At 31.6% G+C, this 19,963-nt stretch overlaps 9 protein-coding genes across 9 annotated transcripts; 5 read left to right on the top strand and 4 right to left on the bottom strand. All coding sequences in view use genetic code 12, as the record gives it.

Annotated features, from left to right (window-relative positions):
* Positions 1–219: 219 nt before the first annotated feature.
* Positions 220–1,218, bottom strand: DFJ63DRAFT_333875 (uncharacterized protein; the record flags this gene model as incomplete). The annotated part of the gene is made up of 1 exon (XM_064907927.1): positions 220–1,218. One exon carries the CDS (start codon positions 1,216–1,218, stop codon positions 220–222), a length of 999 nt encoding a protein of 332 aa, XP_064763609.1.
* Positions 1,219–1,753: 535 nt separating this feature from the next.
* On the bottom strand, positions 1,754–2,752 carry DFJ63DRAFT_284022 (short-chain alcohol dehydrogenase; the record flags this gene model as incomplete). Its single annotated transcript, XM_064904760.1, has 1 exon — positions 1,754–2,752. The coding sequence occupies one exon, from the start codon at positions 2,750–2,752 to the stop codon at positions 1,754–1,756; it is 999 nt and encodes a 332-aa protein (XP_064763608.1).
* Positions 2,753–2,864: 112 nt separating this feature from the next.
* DFJ63DRAFT_67914 (uncharacterized protein) lies at positions 2,865–3,902 on the bottom strand. Its single transcript, XM_064909061.1, has one exon. It carries the CDS (start codon positions 3,678–3,680, stop codon positions 3,177–3,179), a length of 504 nt encoding a protein of 167 aa, XP_064763607.1. The 5' UTR covers positions 3,681–3,902; the 3' UTR covers positions 2,865–3,176.
* Positions 3,903–8,206: 4,304 nt separating this feature from the next.
* DFJ63DRAFT_311599 (uncharacterized protein) lies at positions 8,207–8,919 on the top strand (the record flags this gene model as incomplete). Its single annotated transcript, XM_064905799.1, has 2 exons — positions 8,207–8,419; positions 8,491–8,919. 2 exons carry the CDS (start codon positions 8,207–8,209, stop codon positions 8,917–8,919), a joined length of 642 nt encoding a protein of 213 aa, XP_064763606.1.
* A 269-nt stretch (positions 8,920–9,188) lies between these two features.
* Positions 9,189–9,770, top strand: CSE4 (centromeric DNA-binding histone H3-like protein; the record flags this gene model as incomplete). The annotated part of the gene is made up of 1 exon (XM_064905798.1): positions 9,189–9,770. The coding sequence occupies one exon, from the start codon at positions 9,189–9,191 to the stop codon at positions 9,768–9,770; it is 582 nt and encodes a 193-aa protein (XP_064763605.1).
* Positions 9,771–11,321: 1,551 nt separating this feature from the next.
* On the top strand, positions 11,322–12,644 carry DFJ63DRAFT_311597 (uncharacterized protein; the record flags this gene model as incomplete). Its single annotated transcript, XM_064905797.1, has 1 exon — positions 11,322–12,644. The coding sequence occupies one exon, from the start codon at positions 11,322–11,324 to the stop codon at positions 12,642–12,644; it is 1,323 nt and encodes a 440-aa protein (XP_064763604.1).
* Positions 12,645–12,796: 152 nt separating this feature from the next.
* On the top strand, positions 12,797–14,555 carry ARP9 (Arp9p). Its single transcript, XM_064909057.1, has one exon. It carries the CDS (start codon positions 12,950–12,952, stop codon positions 14,426–14,428), a length of 1,479 nt encoding a protein of 492 aa, XP_064763603.1. The 5' UTR covers positions 12,797–12,949; the 3' UTR covers positions 14,429–14,555.
* A 139-nt stretch (positions 14,556–14,694) lies between these two features.
* On the top strand, positions 14,695–16,968 carry DFJ63DRAFT_293917 (DNA ligase (ATP)). The gene is made up of 2 exons (XM_064905418.1): positions 14,695–14,815; positions 14,867–16,968. The coding sequence occupies exons 1-2, from the start codon at positions 14,761–14,763 to the stop codon at positions 16,951–16,953; spliced, it is 2,142 nt and encodes a 713-aa protein (XP_064763602.1). The 5' UTR covers positions 14,695–14,760; the 3' UTR covers positions 16,954–16,968.
* Positions 16,969–17,061: 93 nt separating this feature from the next.
* Positions 17,062–19,539, bottom strand: SCT1 (bifunctional glycerol-3-phosphate/glycerone-phosphate O-acyltransferase; the record flags this gene model as incomplete). The annotated part of the gene is made up of 2 exons (XM_064907395.1): positions 17,062–19,343; positions 19,419–19,539. The coding sequence occupies 2 exons, from the start codon at positions 19,537–19,539 to the stop codon at positions 17,062–17,064; spliced, it is 2,403 nt and encodes an 800-aa protein (XP_064763601.1).
* Between the last annotated feature and the right edge of the window lie 424 nt (positions 19,540–19,963).

Here is a 19,963-nt window from a genome sequence, read left to right as displayed (position 1 = left end):
TGAATTGAATTGATTGATTAACTTATGATGGTTGATATCTCTCGATCAATAAATCTACGAAAAAGAGGAGTGTCAAATAATCAAAAAATCTCCTACGCCTTTTTGGGAATTTTTACAGTTTAAGGGTGTAACCTGTAAATTAAATGTTATACCTATAAATTGCAAAATTTAATTAACAACAATAATACATTATTTTAAACTATAAATTTACCATATACCTTATAAATAGGGTTTAAGATTTTCTTCTACAAAGTCCCATCCCTTAGAAATAGCTTTTGGATCTTCTAAATCCTTTCTAGCTCTGGTTTTCTTACCAAAACATTCCACATGATCACCAGATCTAATATCAGGTGAAAGAGCCGCAAATAATTCAGTATAAGCACCTAATCGAGCTTCATGTAAGATGAATTTAGACATGAATGCTTCTGATGGAGTTGAATGTCTTTGTAATTCAGTTTTCAAAGCCCCAGGACAAAGTGAAACACTGATTACGTTTGAACCATCTGGATGAGCTGAATTCCATCCTTTAGCTTGTAACACATTTAAGGCTTTACTTTGACCATATATTTGCATTTTACTCACATTTGGGGTATTGGTGAAATTAGGATCCTCGTAGTGAACACCACCAATAGGCGAGAAGTATTGACCTGAAGATGCAACCCATACAATTCTAGTTTCACCAGGTTTGTTGGTATGGGAAGTCTTGATAAGTAATGGATCTAAGTACTTCTGTAATAAGTGAGGACCAAGAACATTCGTACCCAATTGTAATTCAAACCCTTGCTTTGAAACTGATCCAATAGGAGGGGCCATGACTCCAGCGTTGTGAATAATAATATCTAATCTTGATTCTTTACTTAAGAATTCATCTGCAGCAGGTTTGATGGTGGTTAAATCAGAAAAGTCGATCGTGATATAATCAACTTTTAGATTCTTCTTATTATACTCAGAAGCAACTTCGATTTCTAATTTCTTAATAGCATCGATAGTCTTTTGTTTGTTTCTAGTAAACATGTAAACTTTAGCATTGGTTGAACCTAATAATGATTTGGTAACTTCATAACCCACACCAGCATTGGCACCTGTGACAATCACTACTTTCCCATCTAGTTTAGGATAATCCTTTTCAGTATACTTTGGTTTACCGGGAAAAATTTGAGTCCAAATGGCACATAATCCTTGTTTCCCAATAGGGGCAGATTCATATTTAATCGACATTTTTGTTTGAATTTGTTATTGATTAATATATTCTATCAAGTTAAATTTGAATTATTTTATAGATTGAAATGATTTGAACACCTATTTATATAATTTCACAGAATAGTATTCACGTCATAGTATTTGAGTTATAATTAAGTTGCAAAAATTACGGCGCGGGAATGTTGAGAATTTTTCCCTCCGTTAGCCGTTCTTCCTTTCCTTCATTCCTACTTAATTTAAGATGATGACCTCTCTAACCCTAGCAAGTAATTCATAATCTTTAGATTGTTTTGCTTGCTGCGGTCAGATTGGTGAGGATTGACTTTCCCAATTTGGAAGTTCATTCGTAAGCATTATTGTACTATCGTGATGCCATGAGTTAAAATTTTATAACCACAAAAGGAGCTGGCATCAATTATACCGATCGAATGAAATTATTGTTAGTTAAATGATATGATTGTTGCTGTAGAGGAATAGTTAAATCGTTTAGTTAACCGAATACAAATCAAAAGGTACAAAAAATCAAAGTTTCATACATTCAAACTAACTATATCTACAAATAAGGTTTGATGGTTTCATCTAAAAAGTTCCAACCTTTAGTAACTACTTCGGGTTCTTCTAAATCATATCTTGCTCTTGTCTTCTTACCGAAGCATTCGATGTGATCACCAGATTTAACATCGGGTGAAAGAGCAGCATACAACTCTGTATAAGCCCCCAATCTTGGTGGATGGAATAACAGTCTGAACATGAAAGCTTGAAATGGAGTGGCATCCTTTTTCAATTCGGTTAATAAAGCACCAGGACAAAGTGATACACTAACTATATTAGACGACTCTGGATGAGCTGGGTTCCATCCTTTGGCTTGTAACACATTTAAGGCTTTACTTTGACCGTAGATTTGCATTTGACTTGCATTGGTAGTATTAGTGAAATTTGGATCCTCGTAGTGAACACCACCAATAGGCGAGAAGTATTGACCTGAAGATGCAACCCAAACAATTCTAGTTTCACCAGATTTGTTGGTATGGGAAGTCTTGATAAGTAATGGATCTAAGTACTTCTGTAATAAGTGAGGACCAAGAACATTCGTACCCAATTGTAATTCAAACCCTTGTTTGGACACAGAACCAACAGGTGGTTCCATAACACCAGCATTATGAATGATAATATCAATTCTTGATTCCTTATTTAAGAATTCATCAACAGCAGGTTTAATGGTGGATAAATCAGATAAATCAATTGAAATGGTTTCAACATTAAGATCGGTTTTATTATATTCAGTGGCAACTTCAATCTCTATACGTTTAATAGCTTCGATTGTTCTCTCTTTATTTCTAGTAAACATATAAACCTTAGCATTGGTTGAACCTAATAATGATTTGGTAACTTCATATCCAACCCCTCCACTGGCACCGGTTACAATCACTACTTTGCCATCCAAATTAGGATAATCTTTTTCAGTATATTGAGGTTTGCTAGGAAATAATTGATTGCAAATAGCCCAGAATCCTTGCCAACTAAGACCTGGAGCTTCGTATTTAATAGACATGTTTAACTAAAGTTATATAATTAACCTTTAATCGTACAGCCTTTTATTGAGAAATTTAGACACAATTCAACTCCTATTTATATGATTCGGTTTTTAGTTGCAATTTATTTTTTCCTAATTCTGCCATTCGGTCATAAATTATTATTTTTCAGCTATTGCTTAAATGGAGCTTATAAGTGGAGTAAATCCATGATATGATCAATTTAGGGTATTCTATGCGCCGAGTCAAAGCCCGCATGTATGTTAGAAGACGGTGTGTGGCTGCTTCATTGTATTTTGTTAATACCGTAATAGACTACGGATACGGGAGTTTGAAAAATGTACAAGATGAAATATATTCAATTAACCGATAAACTATATACAAGACAAGGTTTTCCTATGAAATATATACTAAGTAGAAACAAGAAGTCATATCACATTATGATCATGATGACTGTTCATCAACTTCATCATATTTACCTTCCAAGATATCATTCAAACTATCTTGGATATAAGCACTTTCTTCATCCAAAGGTAATTTACTTAACTCAACTTCCTTTTGATGACCACCCAATAACAATTTCATCCTCCAATTGAATTCTTTTAAATTACTCACATCAATAATCCAAGCTGATCCAAAGATAATCATCGAACTTACTGATCCACATAATAATGTCCCGGTCCCAACTGCCACAGCGGCATCATGGGTGAAATTATAACTTGTGGGAGGATGATGATTACCTTGGAATAAAGTAGGCACGTATTGTCTTGTTATGGTTGATTTATAGGCGAATCTTGACGCAAAGATAGTTATGGCTGATGCCGTCATGAAAAGTACCATTTGTTGTTTTCTTCTTTGGATGTATGCATCACTTGCTTCACCTAATTTGAAATTGTATTTGGTTAGAAATGATCGTATGGCCGATGGGGTATGAGTGACGTCTGACATGGTCTATAGAGTGTGTGCTTATTAACTGTTTGATATAATGTAATTCACTATATATCAAATCAATCTCTATGTCTTTCAAAAGGGTTGAAAAAAAAATTATCAAAACCGTGTGGTTATATACAGGCACACAGTTAAGACCTTTTGACACTTACAAAGTATAAGATAATATTTTTGATACAACAAACTTCTAGTTATCTTTTGGATATATAATAATATATATATATATAGTACAAACAATTGATACAAAAGAAAGACAATAAGAAGGAAAGAAAGGACATATAAAATTGTAATAATAAAAAAAAAGTATAACTAAGACAAAAAGTTCAAAATATAAAAGTAAGGTAAAATAAAAGTAAAGTAAGATAAAAGTAAAGATAAGATAAAATAGTTTAGATATGGTTAAATCGATAAGAATTGAAAAGTGGTAGTTGGAATAGATTTCTCTTTTTATTTTTTGTTTTCTCTGGGATAGAACGAACCAACCAACCAACAAACGAACGAACGAATATGATGATATGGAAAATATGCTGAAATAATGCAAAAAGATTTAAATGATCAAGATTTAATCTTCTTCTTCTTTAAACACACTTCCTTTGGTTTTTGGCTTACCAATATCAATTAAGGAGGATTCTTCGACACCTTCAAAATCAGCTTCAGAAGCTCCATTACCACTACCAATGATATCTTCATCTTCATCAGCTTCAACTTTAGCAGTTTCAACTTCTTTCTTAACTGGAGTTTCAACTACAGCAGCGGAAACTTTCTTCTTTTTATTTGGAGCAGTGGCAGGATTAATCACTCTTGGTTTAGATGAACTTTTGAAAAGACTACTGAATCTCTTTAATCCACTGGATGATGATTTCTTGGCTCCTGGAAGAGTAGAAGAAGCAGCAATAATTGGTATAGCAGCTTTCTTGGCTACTGGGATTGAAGCAGCGGCTTGTGGAGTTTCAACCACTGGAGCAACTACTGGTTCTGGTTCAGAAACTAATGGGACTTCTTTTTCTTCAAGAGAAAATAAATCACCGGTATCTCTTAATTTAGATTCATCAATTGATTTTTGTAAATGTTCCGGTAATTCGGAATTAATTTGATGTTCTTCTTTAACTTTAGATTCAATTTCAGAATTAATTAAATCCTTCTTTTCTTGTTTTTCAGCTAAATGTTGAGCTTTAGTTTCTTCTAAACCAGCAATTTTTTCATCTAATTCTTGATGAGATTGTTGAGCTTTATTTAATTCATCAATGGAGAATTGATGTAATTCATCAACTTCTTTCGAAGTTTCTTCATGTTTTTGAGTAGCTTCTTCTAAATCACCGGTATATTTTTCAATTTCAGCTTTAGTAGATTCTAATTTTTCTTGTAATTCAGCTAATTTAGATTCATATTCAGCTTGTTGATCTTCCGAATTTTTAACTTCATTAGATAATTCATCTTTAGCATCAGTTAATTCTTTTAATTTTTTAGTTTCAATGGTTAATTCACCCAATACTGGATTAATAATTTCATCTTTTTCAGCTTGTAAATCATCTAATTCTTGTTTTCTTTCAGCAATCAATTGAGCTTCTTCTTCATCAATTCTATCTTGATTAGCTTGTTTTTCAGTTAATAAAGCTTCCTTTTCTTCAGCATATTTTTGTTCTAAAGCTTTTAATTCAGTAACTTTACCTTGTAAAGCTTCATTTTTTTCAGTTTGATATTGAGTATATTTATCATTTTCAACTTGTTTTTTATCTTCATTTTCAGCTAATCTTTGTTGTTTAGCTTGTTCAATATCAGCTTTTTCTTTTAATTTAGCAGCATATTCTTCCTTTTTAGATTCTTGATGAGCTTGATGTAATTTTTGTTGTTTTTTAGATTTATCTGCATCTAATTTACGTTGAGTTGTAGCTTTATCACTAATATCTTTTAAAACAGGTTGAACGACTAATGAAGCTAAATTATCTAATTCAGCTTGAGTAATAGTTAAACCACCACCTAATTCAATTAAACCAGCTTGACTCTTGGCAATTCTTGCTTCACTATTTTTTTGAGCAATAGCTAAAGCACCAGCATATAATTGAGCTTGAGCTTTAAAATTCTTTGGATCAACACCAGAAGAAAGTGATTGTAATCTGGTATTAGCATTTTTATTAGCAGCAGCTAATAAAGTACTATTAACCACATCAACAGCTTTAAAAGATTGAGATCTTGATTGACTTGAATATCTATCTGAAATACCAGAACCATGTTTTAATGATGCAGCAGCACCATTGGCAGCTAAATCTTCTTCATCTTGATTTAAATATTCAGTTGGACCCGCTTTTAAACCTGATCTATAATCTAAATCAGGATTAAATCTTGAATTTAAAGATTTGGTGGAATTTTTATTAGCCACTTGATTAATTTTTTTTATATCTAAAGTATTTGAAGAAGTTTGTTTTGAAACTAAACCAATTCTTTTAACATCTTTTTCAGGATTAATTCTTGAAGTCATGGTTGAAGTTGAATTTTCATTAGCAACTCTATAAATGTTACCTCCTTTTAAGGAAGGAATACCAGTTCCAGCAAAAGAAATAGATGAAGCACCAGAATATTGACTAGTTAAGGTAGAAGATCTACCAGTAGCAGCAACAGAAGCATCAGTGGCACTTTGATCAGCGGAATCTCTTGACCAAGCAGCAATGTTTTCTTTTCTGGCAGCAATGGCAGCAGTATGAGCTTCAGGAGCAATGGTACGTTCATAACTTGGTCTAACGGTTAAGTCAGTAGAAGCAGCTAAAAGAGCAGCTGTATCGGAAGCATTAGTATTGACACCGATACTAGCACCATTTGGAGAGTTATAGATACCTTGTCTTATTTTTTGTTGATAAAGAGCTTGTTGAGATAATGGTTTTCCATTACTTTGATATACGGAAGACATAATGACGAGGGGTGAGGATATATCGTGTGGCTTTTTTTTGAATAATCAAGGGTATGTATAGGGGGATATGCTAAATGTTTAGGATATGATATGATATGAGATGATATGAGATATGTAATAGATGCCTTTATGTGGTTATAGAATGAACACAGTGGGGGTAAATTACAATGGGGTGATAAGAGGGATGTAGGGAAAGTAGGGAGTGAGGGAGGGAGGGAACGTCTTCGGATTGGAATAAGACGGGGTGGATGGAATGGAATGAAATTGACGAGTGAGGTATAATTTATTTCAATTGGATGATTGGAATAGATTACAATGATGGATTAGGAACAACCTATGATGAATAATATGATGATGAATTGGAAGAAAGTGGTTAAGTTGGCAGTAAAAAATTAAATTTTTGAATTTGAATTTTGAAGTTTAAATTGTTTCCACCACACACTCACACTAATTGTTCAACTCCCACAGTAAAAAACTTGAAATTTTAGGGGTACGTACTAATTAGTAGTAACAAGCAAGAATAATATAGTTAGATAGGGAAAGGGTTATTAACCTATAGGTATCCAGCAAGTTAAGTTAAGTGATATATAGAGAGAAGAGGAGTTTACATGTGTATATAAGTAATAGGTTATCTATCATCATATCATTAGTAGTTACTATTGGTCGTCTTCTCCTTCTTCCATCTCTCTCCTTGTTCTTAGCGTCTCCTAATTAATTTCAATTTTCTCGAAATTTCAGTTTGAGGACAAAAATGGAAAAAAAAAGGGGGGGCTCTCTCAGTTAGTGGGAAAGAAAGGGCTGATTAAACCAAAAGAGATAATGAAATGAGTACTGTATATAATATGTATCCATGCCACAAAGACACGACCCTTTTTCGATAACTGAACCAGTACTTACTAACTACTATTTCAATTGCTACTTTCATCTCTTCATTAATGACTTACTGATGAGTTCCTTTCTAAGCGAATAATTCTATAACTGTATTCACAGTTATCGTATTTTATTTATTATTATTATTATTATTATTATTGTTCATTATACCTTTAATAGTTTACTCTCTTAGTTTTCTCCACCCATTCCGAATGATGTCATATTATGTAACCTTCGGTTATCATTAGTTTACTCTATTATAATTAAACTTTTTTCGAATTATATTATATATATAACGTTGTTAATTGCTTCACCAGCAAATATTATTCATCTAATGACCCTAATATTTCATTATTTGCTAGATACCTTATATTACCCAGTAATATGGAAATTTAATTACACTCAATATATAATATAAAATATATTTGATACACTTATAGGTCTGTAGATACTTTTAATTCAAATATTGTCAATCTTTGATACTTATTCAGGCACTATCGCCGTTATTACTCTTTTCTCATCCCATTTAGCCCTTCCCCCCCTCCATAACTAAAGTCTAAGGCACAGTAACCAGTGTGCACATATTACAAAATTAGGCCTAAACGGGTAACATGGATACTATTGCGAAAAACAGTAATTTATTCCCATACAATCAAATTATCAACCCCAAATTTATATATAAAATGTGATTAGTAACGACAGATCAATTATAAATAAAACATTTATGATCTAGAGGATAGACCAATAACTAGTAATGTTCAATACTACAACGACTTTACCTAATGATATTCAATCATTTGATTGTAATTTCATCACCAATAATACCCCCAATTCAAAATTACCAATCTTAGTATATAGAAATATCATTAATAAATCATATCTCTTAACTGAATTTAATCAATTGAATGAATCAGATAAAATATCATTAATAAATGAAACCCTTTTGAAAAATGGTTGGAAAGCTGAAGTATGTAAAAAGTTTTCAATTTAATTTTCATATCTACCAATATCATCCCTTACTAACTACTTTATTTTTAGCAAACTTGGGGGGCATATACTAACACCCATTATCATTATAATGTCCATGAAGCATATTTCATCACAGAAGGTTCATCAACTTTAATCCTTGGATTAGATGTTAATATAGTCCCGGAAGAGACAACTCCAGAACTCCTCTCTCAATCAAATCATATCGAAATCGAAGTCAAATATGGTGATTTAATAATCTTACCCGCTGGAACATCCCATTGCTCAAAATCTTTCGATGAGAAATATAAATATATAGCAGCTTATCCTATAAATGGACCTAAATGGAAATCAATCTCGAAATTAAATCTAAAATCAATTTCAATGGAAACTATTGATGGTTATAAAGATATCGCGAAGGAAGTTGCTTTACCTCCAAATGATCCAATTTATCATGATTCAAAAGGTGGTTTGGTAGATATTTGGAACTCATACATATGATATATATTATATATATCTATATATATATACTTTTAATCGAATTAATATTATTACTATCTTAGATGTAGATATTAAGAACATGTACCTGCATATAACCATTTTTTTGCTGGTTAGATATTTTACATACCACAAAAATTGAAATTAATTTTTAAATCAGATTTTTTAAACAACTAATTCAATAGCCTCCTTAAATCAAATCATATTCCAATCAATTGGGTTTGATCTAAACCATATCAATTGAATTATAGATCATTGTTTAATATCAAAATATGGCCAGAATATCCACTGGTTCAAGTCGACCTCAACCTCAATCGAGTGCTGCTTTAAGACGACAACGAGAACGACAACCAGAACGAGAAGATCGAAGAAATCAAGCAACGATTGGGAATACATTTGTCAGTGGATCATCATCTGCATCCCTTGCCACACGACCATCAACATCGACAACTAATCGACAATTACAAACTGGACTTTATAGAAATCAACCTGGAGATGACACGCCCAATAGAGCAAGATCAAGTGGAAGTAATACAACTACCGTTAGGAAAAGACGATATAAACCTGGTACCAATGCCTTAAGAGAAATAAGACAATATCAAAAATCTACTGATTTATTATTAAGAAAATTACCATTTGCAAGATTAGTTAAAGAAGTTGCTGAGAATTATATTGGAGCTGATTATGGAATAAGATGGCAATCAAATGCGGTATTAGCTTTACAAGAAGCTTGTGAAGCATTTTTAATTCATTTATTAGAAGATACTAATCTTTGTGCTATTCATGCTAAACGAGTTACTATTATGCAAAAGGATATTCAATTAGCAAGAAGAATTAGAGGAGGTCAATTGTAAGATTTAACAAGAAATTAATCTGTATGTACATTATTATAGGCTATTAAGTAGTAGTAGCACCCATTAAAATCTGTAATACTATATTATATTATATTTAAACAAACAAAGAAAGAAAGAAAGAAGTTAAAGGGGACACAGAGAGAAGGACAATAATTTTCAATTTGTCCCAATTAGGAAAGGTAATTAAAAAAAATTCTTTTTTGGCGAACCGCACTTCACTACAACTCCCAAATAGGAAATACATCAATATCCCACTTTTAAACCCTCTAATCAATGACATTACATGTATCCTATCCTATTCCACCCACAAGACCAATTGGATTGAAGATCTGAAGACATAATCCATTGACGGAAAGTAAGATAGAGATAGACGTTTGTTTATCAAGTTTTTTTTTCTTAAGAATGTGGGTGGGTGGTACCTACATTTCCAAGTGATGTAAAAACTCGTCTAAACTTCATTCGATTGAATTGACAACCAACTATTGTTAATCCAATATATATCTTGATATGATCTTATTATGAATGAATGACCCTATATAAGGATTAGTTGGTAGATAAGGATGGTTTTGTAGTAGAGAACCGAATTCAGTCATTCTTTTTACTAATAGGGAGTCGATTCTGTGGTTCCATGCTCCTTGTCGTAGGGTTATGTAGTCGTCATGGAATGAAATAAGGACCGAGTTTTATTTTATTTTATTGGTTATCGTCGTTATTTTTTGCACCTTTTTAAAAATTGTTTACAATTTTTCTTATTGTAGAATGTGGAGAAATTGTTTATTGGATGATATGGTTAACCGAGTTTATAAGGTTTACTAATAGATTGATAAATTCTGATATATCGCTGGTCTAATTGAAGTTTATTTATGAAATCTATAATATTATCTCGTTTATTGTTTGTAATCATAAGGCTCTCTCTCAACAATATTAATATTATTTATGTATTGTTTGGTTTGTAAGTGGGGCGGTGATGATAATGACAATATGTTCATTGTTTACGAATTCAACCATAATAGAAAAAGATGGACAAAATTAACCACAAAAATTATTAGACAGTAAGACATTGATAACTGTAGTATAGTACAATACTATATGTTAAGGTTTCCTTAGTTACTATCCAGCTTAAATTTTATAGATAATGATGATCATATATAATAAGGGTTTGTCTCTATTTCTTTGTCACCACCCGTGTTCAACAGAAAGAATAGGGGGCAGGCATTATCCAAGGTTACTGTGTATTCGTGTAATACACACTGAATGGTTAATCTATAGAAATTAACTCAGTATAAGTAATTCTAGGGGTAATAATTAATTAATTGCTTAATTAAAAAATAAATGGTAAATTTTCACAGTCGTTAAAATTTAAAAATTCCACTATTTAAAATTTTTTATTTTAAAATATAAATAATTTCATATCTCCTCCTCCTATTTTTATTATAAATTGTTATTCGTTTAACTGTTCATTTACTTATAACTTATCTTTAACAGGGTCTCTTGCATATATAAATAAATAACTACAACCAATTCAATTATATGACTTAATCACAATTAGTAATGGCAACTAGTACAACCACAACTAAGAAAAAAAAAGTTGTGTATAAACAGGATCCTGATGGAGTCTTTCGATTAAAGAAATTGGATACTAGTAATGATATCCCATCCCTTAGTCCTCAACAGTATTCATCTGAAAAGAAGAAAATTGATGATTATATTAATGAATTAACTGATTGTTCTTATAAAGTATTAGATGATAAACCTCAAAATCAAAATCTCACTCCTCCTTCCCAATTAGGAAATGACAACAACAAAAGACCTTCACCAACATCTACAACAACATCTACAACAACTACAACTACAAGTTCAGGATCAAATACTCCATCTCTACTATCATCTCCTGTCATTGGTGCTTCGACTATATCCACCTTCACTTCCTTACCATTGAATATCATGAAAAATATTCAACAATCAACCAATACTGAGGTCCTTAAGTTTCATCCTCAAAGTTTTATATTAGGTGCTGTAATAGCGATATTATTGTATCGATCACAATCAACGTTAATCAATTATGCTTTAATCATAGGAAATATTATAAAATTAGGTTTAATAGGTGGGATTTTAGTAGGAGGGGTTAGTTTTTATCTTGGATTGATTAAATTAGATGATATTAATAAAATGATAGATACTTTAAAACAAAAAATATCAGGAACATCAACAACTACCCTTATATCATCACCACCAGTTGAAGAAACTCATAATACTCCATCCGATGATGATTCTGACGATGTTCATTCCATGAGTTCTTTAACTAATGAATCAGCCCCCAGACCTGAATTAAAAGAAAGAAGAAGATCATCCATCAGAGTTCAACCTTTCAGACCTATAAGTAGACAACCATTAAATGATGTCACTAAATATCAAAGTACTCCAGATTTACATAAACATCAATCATCTTCATTCCCCCCTAAATTGTTCCGAGTAAATACTGATCCAAAATCATTAATATCAGGAAAAAGACAAACTTCTCCTGTAAGAAGAAGTAGAGGTGGTTCAGTTGAATCATTACCAAAGAGATTACCTCAACCCCCTTCCACCCATGAATCGGAGGAATTACCTTTCATAAATGAAGTTAAATTAAGAGATACTTTAGATGATGAAGATGATCTTAGTTCTTATAATGATGATGATTATTATTATAATAATCATGGAAGTAATAATGTATCACCCACTCATGGCAACATGCCCGCATCGATCTTGAATGAACAAGATTATAATGGAATTAAACGACTGATGACAACCGCAAGTAAAAAATCAATATTAGGTACAAGGGTTAATTATAATAAATTCTTAGCTAATGTTCATGGACGTGATGAAGATTAGTTCTACATACTAATACACAATAAACAAATATTTTCGCATTTACTTTATATACATTTATATCTAATATATCCCCTTTTGCATTTCCTAATATATAAAATAACTAAACTTAGCATATAATTGTAATAATAAACTTGAATAGAATTTGCAACTAATTATAATATTTTGTACGGTCGTGTACTTTGTACAAAAGTCTGGAAAAAAATTGGACTCCAAAAAAAGCAAAAGAGCCAAAACGACCAGTTGAAATAATAAACATAGACATCTAAGGTGTGTTCAATCAATATAGATAAGGAAGAATAGTAATCATGGTGTTGTATAAAGAAGAGAACTTCCTCGTGGTCCATCCTGGTTCCAAACATACGTTGTTTTCCTTTGGATTACAAGATTCATTGTCTCCACCTCAATATAAGATTCCATCTATTGTTTATCAAGATCCAAAGACTAAAGAATATAAATCAAAACGAAATGAAAATGAAGATGGTGAAGGTAGTATCAAGTTGATTGAGATTCATCCGATTAAAGCAGCTAAGATTGTTGATGTTAACGCGTTCAATTATCTCTTAAAGATTATCTTACAAAGTGTCATAACTAATAATCCAATTATAACTATTAATCAAATACCTTTATTATTAATTATTCCATCGTTAACTTGGTCAAGAGCAAATATTGAATATGTTACCAAATACGTCATAGAGACTTTGGAATTCACTGCGTTTAATATTTTGGATATTTCCTTAGCTTCTACATTTGGAATTGGATCTTCTACTAATTCGATTGTGGTTAATGTCGGTTATGAATCCATGCAAATTGTTCCTGTTCTTGGATATCAAATCATTAAATATGCTAGTAAATATATTAATGGTGTTGGTAGTAATCTTATAAATGAAGAACTTGCTAAAATCTTACCTAATTTATCATCATCTCAAATTGAAGATTTAAAAACTTCAAATATTTATGAAGTTTTAAATGATCATGCTGATTCATTCTATACTTATGATGATATAAATAACGCGGGAGTTACTAATGATGAAGATGAATTCGACATTGCTAAGAAAATAACTGAAGATTCAGTTGAACCAACTACTATTGCTGAAACAAATGGTAATTCTAAACCAGAAGAATCAAATGGTAATACTAAACAAGAAGAAGAAGTGAGTGAAGAAGATCAAAAACCAAATCATGAATTAGAAACTAATAAATTCATTGATTCCAAAACTGGATCTAAAATCGCGGTGGGTAAAGAAAGATTCCAAGGTTGTAATAAATTAATTAATATCATTGCTGAAAATATTTATAAATCTCTTAAATTGATTCCTGATTTAGAAAAAAGACAAGAATGTTATACCAATATCATAATAGTTGGATCTACTGGGAAAATACCTGGTTTCAAAGAAGGGGTGTTATATAAATTATCTCAAGATTATCGTATTCGTGAACCTCGTACTGATAATGGTACTTCTGGAGGTGATGATGGTAAAGATGATGGTATTAATTCAGCTTTGGCTAAATATCAACAAGCTGAAGATGATGTTGAAGGTGAATCCAATAATGATTTATCTCAAGTTCCAAATACGATTAAATTAGCTAAATATCCTGATTATTTTCCGGAATGGAAAAAACCAAAGGAAAAGGGAGGATCATGGGATGATATTTACTTTTTAGGAGGTGAAATTTATGGAAAACAAATCTTTTCTAATAATTCAAATCATGGTCGTGAATTATTCATTGATAGTGATGTTTATGAAGAAAGAGGTCCTCAAAGTATTTGGGATGTTAGTATTTAATCGTACTAACAACCGCTATTTAAAAAAATTAGATAACTTTTGTAACAATAATATCAATGTATAACTTTCAATTAGAACTTATCTTGTAGAGATATTTCATTATGGTGTTGCATTTGATGACTTGTGGACTGTGCACAAAACGTAGTATCACCAAAACTCAAAATAGAACTGAAAAAAAAAATAGAACGCGTTTGTGATTAAATTTAGATATCAATCACTATTTGAAGAAAGCTTGCCAGGACTGAGCAAAACGAATGCTTAATAGACTCATAAGACATTCGTATAGGACATTCAATCATCGCATCACTCATTCAAGCAATAGAATCATCATCATGTCTCCTCAACAACAAAGTATCGCCAGATTCTTTGGTGGTTCAGCTGCAAATGGTGCAGCTCAAAAGAAGAAACCAGTTAAGCGTTCCCCGTCACCTGACAGAGTTCAATCGGCATCGTCATCACCAGCCAAGAAGAAAATTAAATCAGAACAACTGGACGTGGTGATTGCTTCATCATCTGTTACACCTCCTCCATCTGAATTCAAGGATGATACTGATCCAAGTGAAAGTGAAGAATTGATTACTGATAAAAAATCAAACAAAGTTGAATTGCAACAAGCAGAGGAATTGATCAATTTATCTCAAGTTGAACAAGTCAAACATAAAGATGAAGTACTTGGTGCTAAGATCCCATATGCTAAATTAACAGAAATCTTTGATAAGATTGAATCGGAGTCATCCCGGTTGAAAATCATTAGTATTGTCTCCCAATTCTTTTTAGAAATCTTACAACAATCATCGATAGATAAATTAGTCAAGATTGTTTATTTGTTTATTAATAGATTGGGTCCTGACTATGAACCTGATTTAGAATTAGGGTTAGGTGAAACTTTGTTAATCAAAGCTATTAGTGAATGTTATGGGAGACCTCCAAGTAAGATTAAAAAGGATTATCAAGAAGTTGGTGATTTAGGTAGTGTGGCACAAAAATCAAGATCAGGTCAACCAACCATGTTTAAACCTCAACCATTGGATATTGATGTGGTGTTTGAAAATTTAACCAATATTGCTAAATCTACTGGTAAAGATTCTCAATCTAAAAAGATCAATATTATAAATAGAATGTTAACTGCTTGTAATATAAAATCCAATGAAGCCAAATTCTTAATAAGATCATTAGAAGGGAAATTAAGAATTGGTCTTGCTGAAAAGACAGTATTAATAAGTTTGGCTCAAGCATTTTTAATCTATGAATCAAAATCATCGAAAAAGGTAAATCCTGAAAGATTGACTCAAGTTGAAGATATTATAAGAGAAGCATTTTCCACCATTCCTAATTATGAAGTCATAATCACCAAAGCTTATGAATATGGTATTGATAATTTATTAGATCATTGTCAATTGACTCCAGGTATACCTTTAAAACCAATGTTGGCCAAACCAACTAAATCAATCACTGAAGTATTGGATAGATTCCAAGGTGAAGAATTCACTTGTGAATATAAATATGATGGTGAAAGAGCTCAAGTTCATTTATTAGCTGACGGAACCATTAGGATATATTCCCGTAATTCTGAAGATATGTCTCAACGATATCCTGATTTAATTTCAATTTTGAGAGAAGTGTTGAATTCAAAGGAAGCAGGTGTATCAATGGTATTAGATTGTGAAGCAGTAGCGTGGGATAGAACAAATAATAAAATCTTACCTTTCCAAGTATTATCCACTAGAAAAAGAAAAGATGTTGATGAAAAAGATATCAAAGTTCATATTTGTTTATTTGCCTTTGATTTATTATATTATAATAATCAAGCATTAATTACTAAATCGTTAAATGAAAGACGAGTAATTATGAAAGAAAACTTGAATGAAATTGAAGGAAGATTCCAATTCGCAACCGCTAGGAATTCATCTAATTTAGATGAATTACAACAATTCTTAGATCAATCTGTGAAAGATGCTTGTGAAGGATTAATGGTTAAGATGTTGAATGGTAAAGATTCATATTATGAACCTTCCAAGAGATCCAGAAATTGGTTGAAATTAAAGAAAGATTATTTACAAGGGGTAGGAGATTCATTAGATTTAGTGGTGATTGGAGGATATATTGGTAGAGGTAAGAGAACAGGTAATTATGGTGGTTTCTTATTAGCATCTTATAATCAAGATACTGGAGAATATGAAACTACTTGTAAAATCGGTACTGGGTTTAGTGATGAAGATTTAAGTACTATCCATGCTCGATTAAAACCTACTGAAATAAGTCAACCAAAGAGTTATTATGTATATGATACTAATAATTCAAATGCTGTACCTGATGTCTGGTTTGAACCAACGATTATATTTGAAGTCTTAACGGCTGATTTATCATTAAGTCCTATTTATAAAGCAGGCCATCAAGAATATGGTAAGGGTATTTCATTAAGATTTCCTCGATTCTTAAGAATTAGAGATGATAAGGGAATTGAAGATGCTACGAGTTCGACTCAAGTTTCTGAATTTTATGAAAGACAAGCCAACGTTGGTTAGAAAGAATTAGACAATAGTTATATGTTTATTATTAGTTTAGTAGTACGTACGTATGTATTTTCTATATGCAAGAATAATTAAAAATTTCAGATGAGATTGATTAATTGCTTAATCTTCTTTACCTCTTGATTCTCTTAATTTTGATTTAATTTTATCACTTAAATTCTTATGATCTAATTTACTATCAAAATTCAATTCCATAACATTTTCACTTGAACTTGTTCTGGATACTTTTGAACTATTAGCAGTACTATTGGAGGAAGAGTGACTTTGGGTCGATAAATGAGGATATTGACGATGTAATTCGTTACTGGTACTATAACGATAATCATCATATATTGATGAAGTAGAAGGTAAGGTTGATTGTTGTTCCAATACCAAATCTTTATTTTTAACATTTTGATGTAATTGATAATCAGAAAACATTGGGATATTAGTTAAGGAATTATCTGAATTCATTAATGATATACCATCCGATACTGATGATGAATGTTTATCATCTTTTTGAAGGGATAAATCTGTTTCTGAAGATTCCAATCCAATCCTTTCACCAATCTTCTTGGCAGCTCTTTTGGCATCTTTACGTTTTTGTTGTCTTCTATGTCTTAATTCTTCAGTCTTACGATCTTCTTCTTCATCACTATCAACATAATTCACTTCATCAGTGATATTCAATCTTTGTTTCATATCTAATAAATTAAAATCTTTGGGAAATAATTGAGGTCCAAAAGTATTAACCAATTCCGTTATATCTTCACTTAATTCATCTCTGAATTTCTTTAATTCTTTAATGGATGAACCATTGGTAACTGAAAGATATAATGGTCTAATTGATTTAAATAAATCCAATCCTTGTTCACCCGTAACCAAAGCAGCATAAGTCACCAATACCCCTAAACAATAAAGTAAGAGCCAAATTGAAATTAATTTGAATTGTAATATACCTCTAGTATAAGCATAATAAGTTCCGATTGAAGCATAGAAACTATACACTATAGGAGCAATACCCATACTAACTAAGATTTTCCAAGTAGCAATGACATCAAGAGCTTTAATTTTAACCGATGAAGTTAAAACTGCTTCTTCAGCTTTCCGTTTTGAAATTAATTTAGCCGATAAGAATACGGGGGAAAACAACGTAGCACCTGGTAAAGCTAATATAACGAAAAAGATTAATTTTAAAATTCGAAGGATTAAAACTGGTAAAACACGTAATTTATTTGATTCATCACATTCTTCCACATGATGATCAGGTAAATATAATTGATTCAACATTTCATTATATTTCAAAATCTTGGTTTTAATTTCTTGAACTTTAGGTTCATGTTTATAATGTTCATAACCCATAACTAATCTTCTATTCATTTCAACAATTAATGGTAAGGGTAAATGATGAGCGAAATTCTGAGCATATAATCTTCTAGCGGCTTGAACCACCATTAAAGTTTCATAATCTTCACATAAAACCGTAACGGCTTTCAAACCAGTGGTAACGATTTCTAATAATTCTTTAACTGCTTCTTTATTAGTTTCAGGATTTGAATATTTTTTAACTAATTCTTTTGGAATTTCAATGGGATGACCATATTCAATCACAGCTCTTGATCTAAATTTATGAGCATTGAAATAATTCATTCCACAAGGAACGATTTTAACATTACAATTTGGATCATTTTCCATAGCTCCTAACGCCATGATGGCTACACCCGCTTTTAAAGGTAATAAATCAGTTCTATCATGAGATCCACCTTCAGGGAAAATACCAAGACAATTACCATGGGATAAATGATTGAAAACATATTTGAATACTTTCTTTTGATCGATTTTATCGGCTTTTTTAAATGAAGTTCCATTCGTTAATAAAGTTAAGATTTGATCTGTTTTTTTAAATTCTTTACGAATTTTAAGTTTTGTATCCGATATAATTTCCACAATTTCACTAGCCCCTAAGAATTGAGGTAAAGCAATTAATCCTCTTACTGAACATTCAGTTAAGAATTGAGTACCTTTACCAGTTATAAGAAGAGGATCTTCATCAAAATTACAATAAATCTTCCCAATACCTTTTGTTAATGTATCTTGAACTCTAACCACCGGGATTGATAATTGACATTTTGACATGAATCCAATTAATTTAAGTTTATAAGAGGATTCAGCAATCATGAATGAAACTCTTCTTTGAGCTTCACGTTTAACTTGATTCATTAAAAGTACACCATCAACGAATTGATTGGCATGAGGAGCACCAACAAATATAACAGGATCATTTTGAGGGATTCTAAATGCCCCTCTTGATCTGATTTCTCTAAAGAAACAATCAAAGATAATGGAAAAGAACCATAATAAAAGATCAAATACAAATAGTCTATACCATGGGAATGGCTTATACCCTTTTTCAGTAGGATTACTATAATCGTAGCCGTATCTTGATCTGATCACGGATTTTTCCTTCTCTTTCTCTTGACCCTTTGTTGTGGTTGAAGATGATGATGATGGTTTAGAGCTTAAAGGAGTTGATTCCACAGGAGTAGTTGGATTTGATTCTTGTGTTGACACAGAATCAATTGGAGGTTGATCTGATGACATCGTGGGGGGAGAGGGGAGAATCTGGTGATTGAATGGATTGATTGATTGATTGATCGATCTGGAGGTATGAAGTTCTATTCCCAAACAAGCAAGCAAGCAATTGATACAAACAGTTGCATACACACACACACACACAGAGTTTAAATCATACCATCTGTCTATTTATGATTGCACTTTTTTCTTTCCCTGTGGGTGATTCCTTATTGGTAAAATTTATTTTTGTTGTGCAGGTTTGTATGCAGTACTAGTTGGATTTTAATGGGAATAAGGAAGTATTTGGAGGTTATATATATATATAATTCCATACTATATATTGGATATAAGGAAGGAAGGGTTGAATAATATAGAACTTAATGGGATAATGGGTATATAAAATATAAAGTTAAACATTAAAGTTAATTGAAATTATATACGACATAATCGT

The sequence above is a fragment of the Scheffersomyces coipomensis genome (assembly GCF_036884675.1).
Source record: "Scheffersomyces coipomensis strain NRRL Y-17651 chromosome Unknown DFJ63scaffold_2, whole genome shotgun sequence".
NCBI lineage: Eukaryota > Fungi > Ascomycota > Pichiomycetes > Serinales > Debaryomycetaceae > Scheffersomyces > Scheffersomyces coipomensis.
The sequence above is the reverse complement of the archived record's forward strand: the minus strand, read 5'-3'. Positions and strand labels throughout refer to the sequence as shown.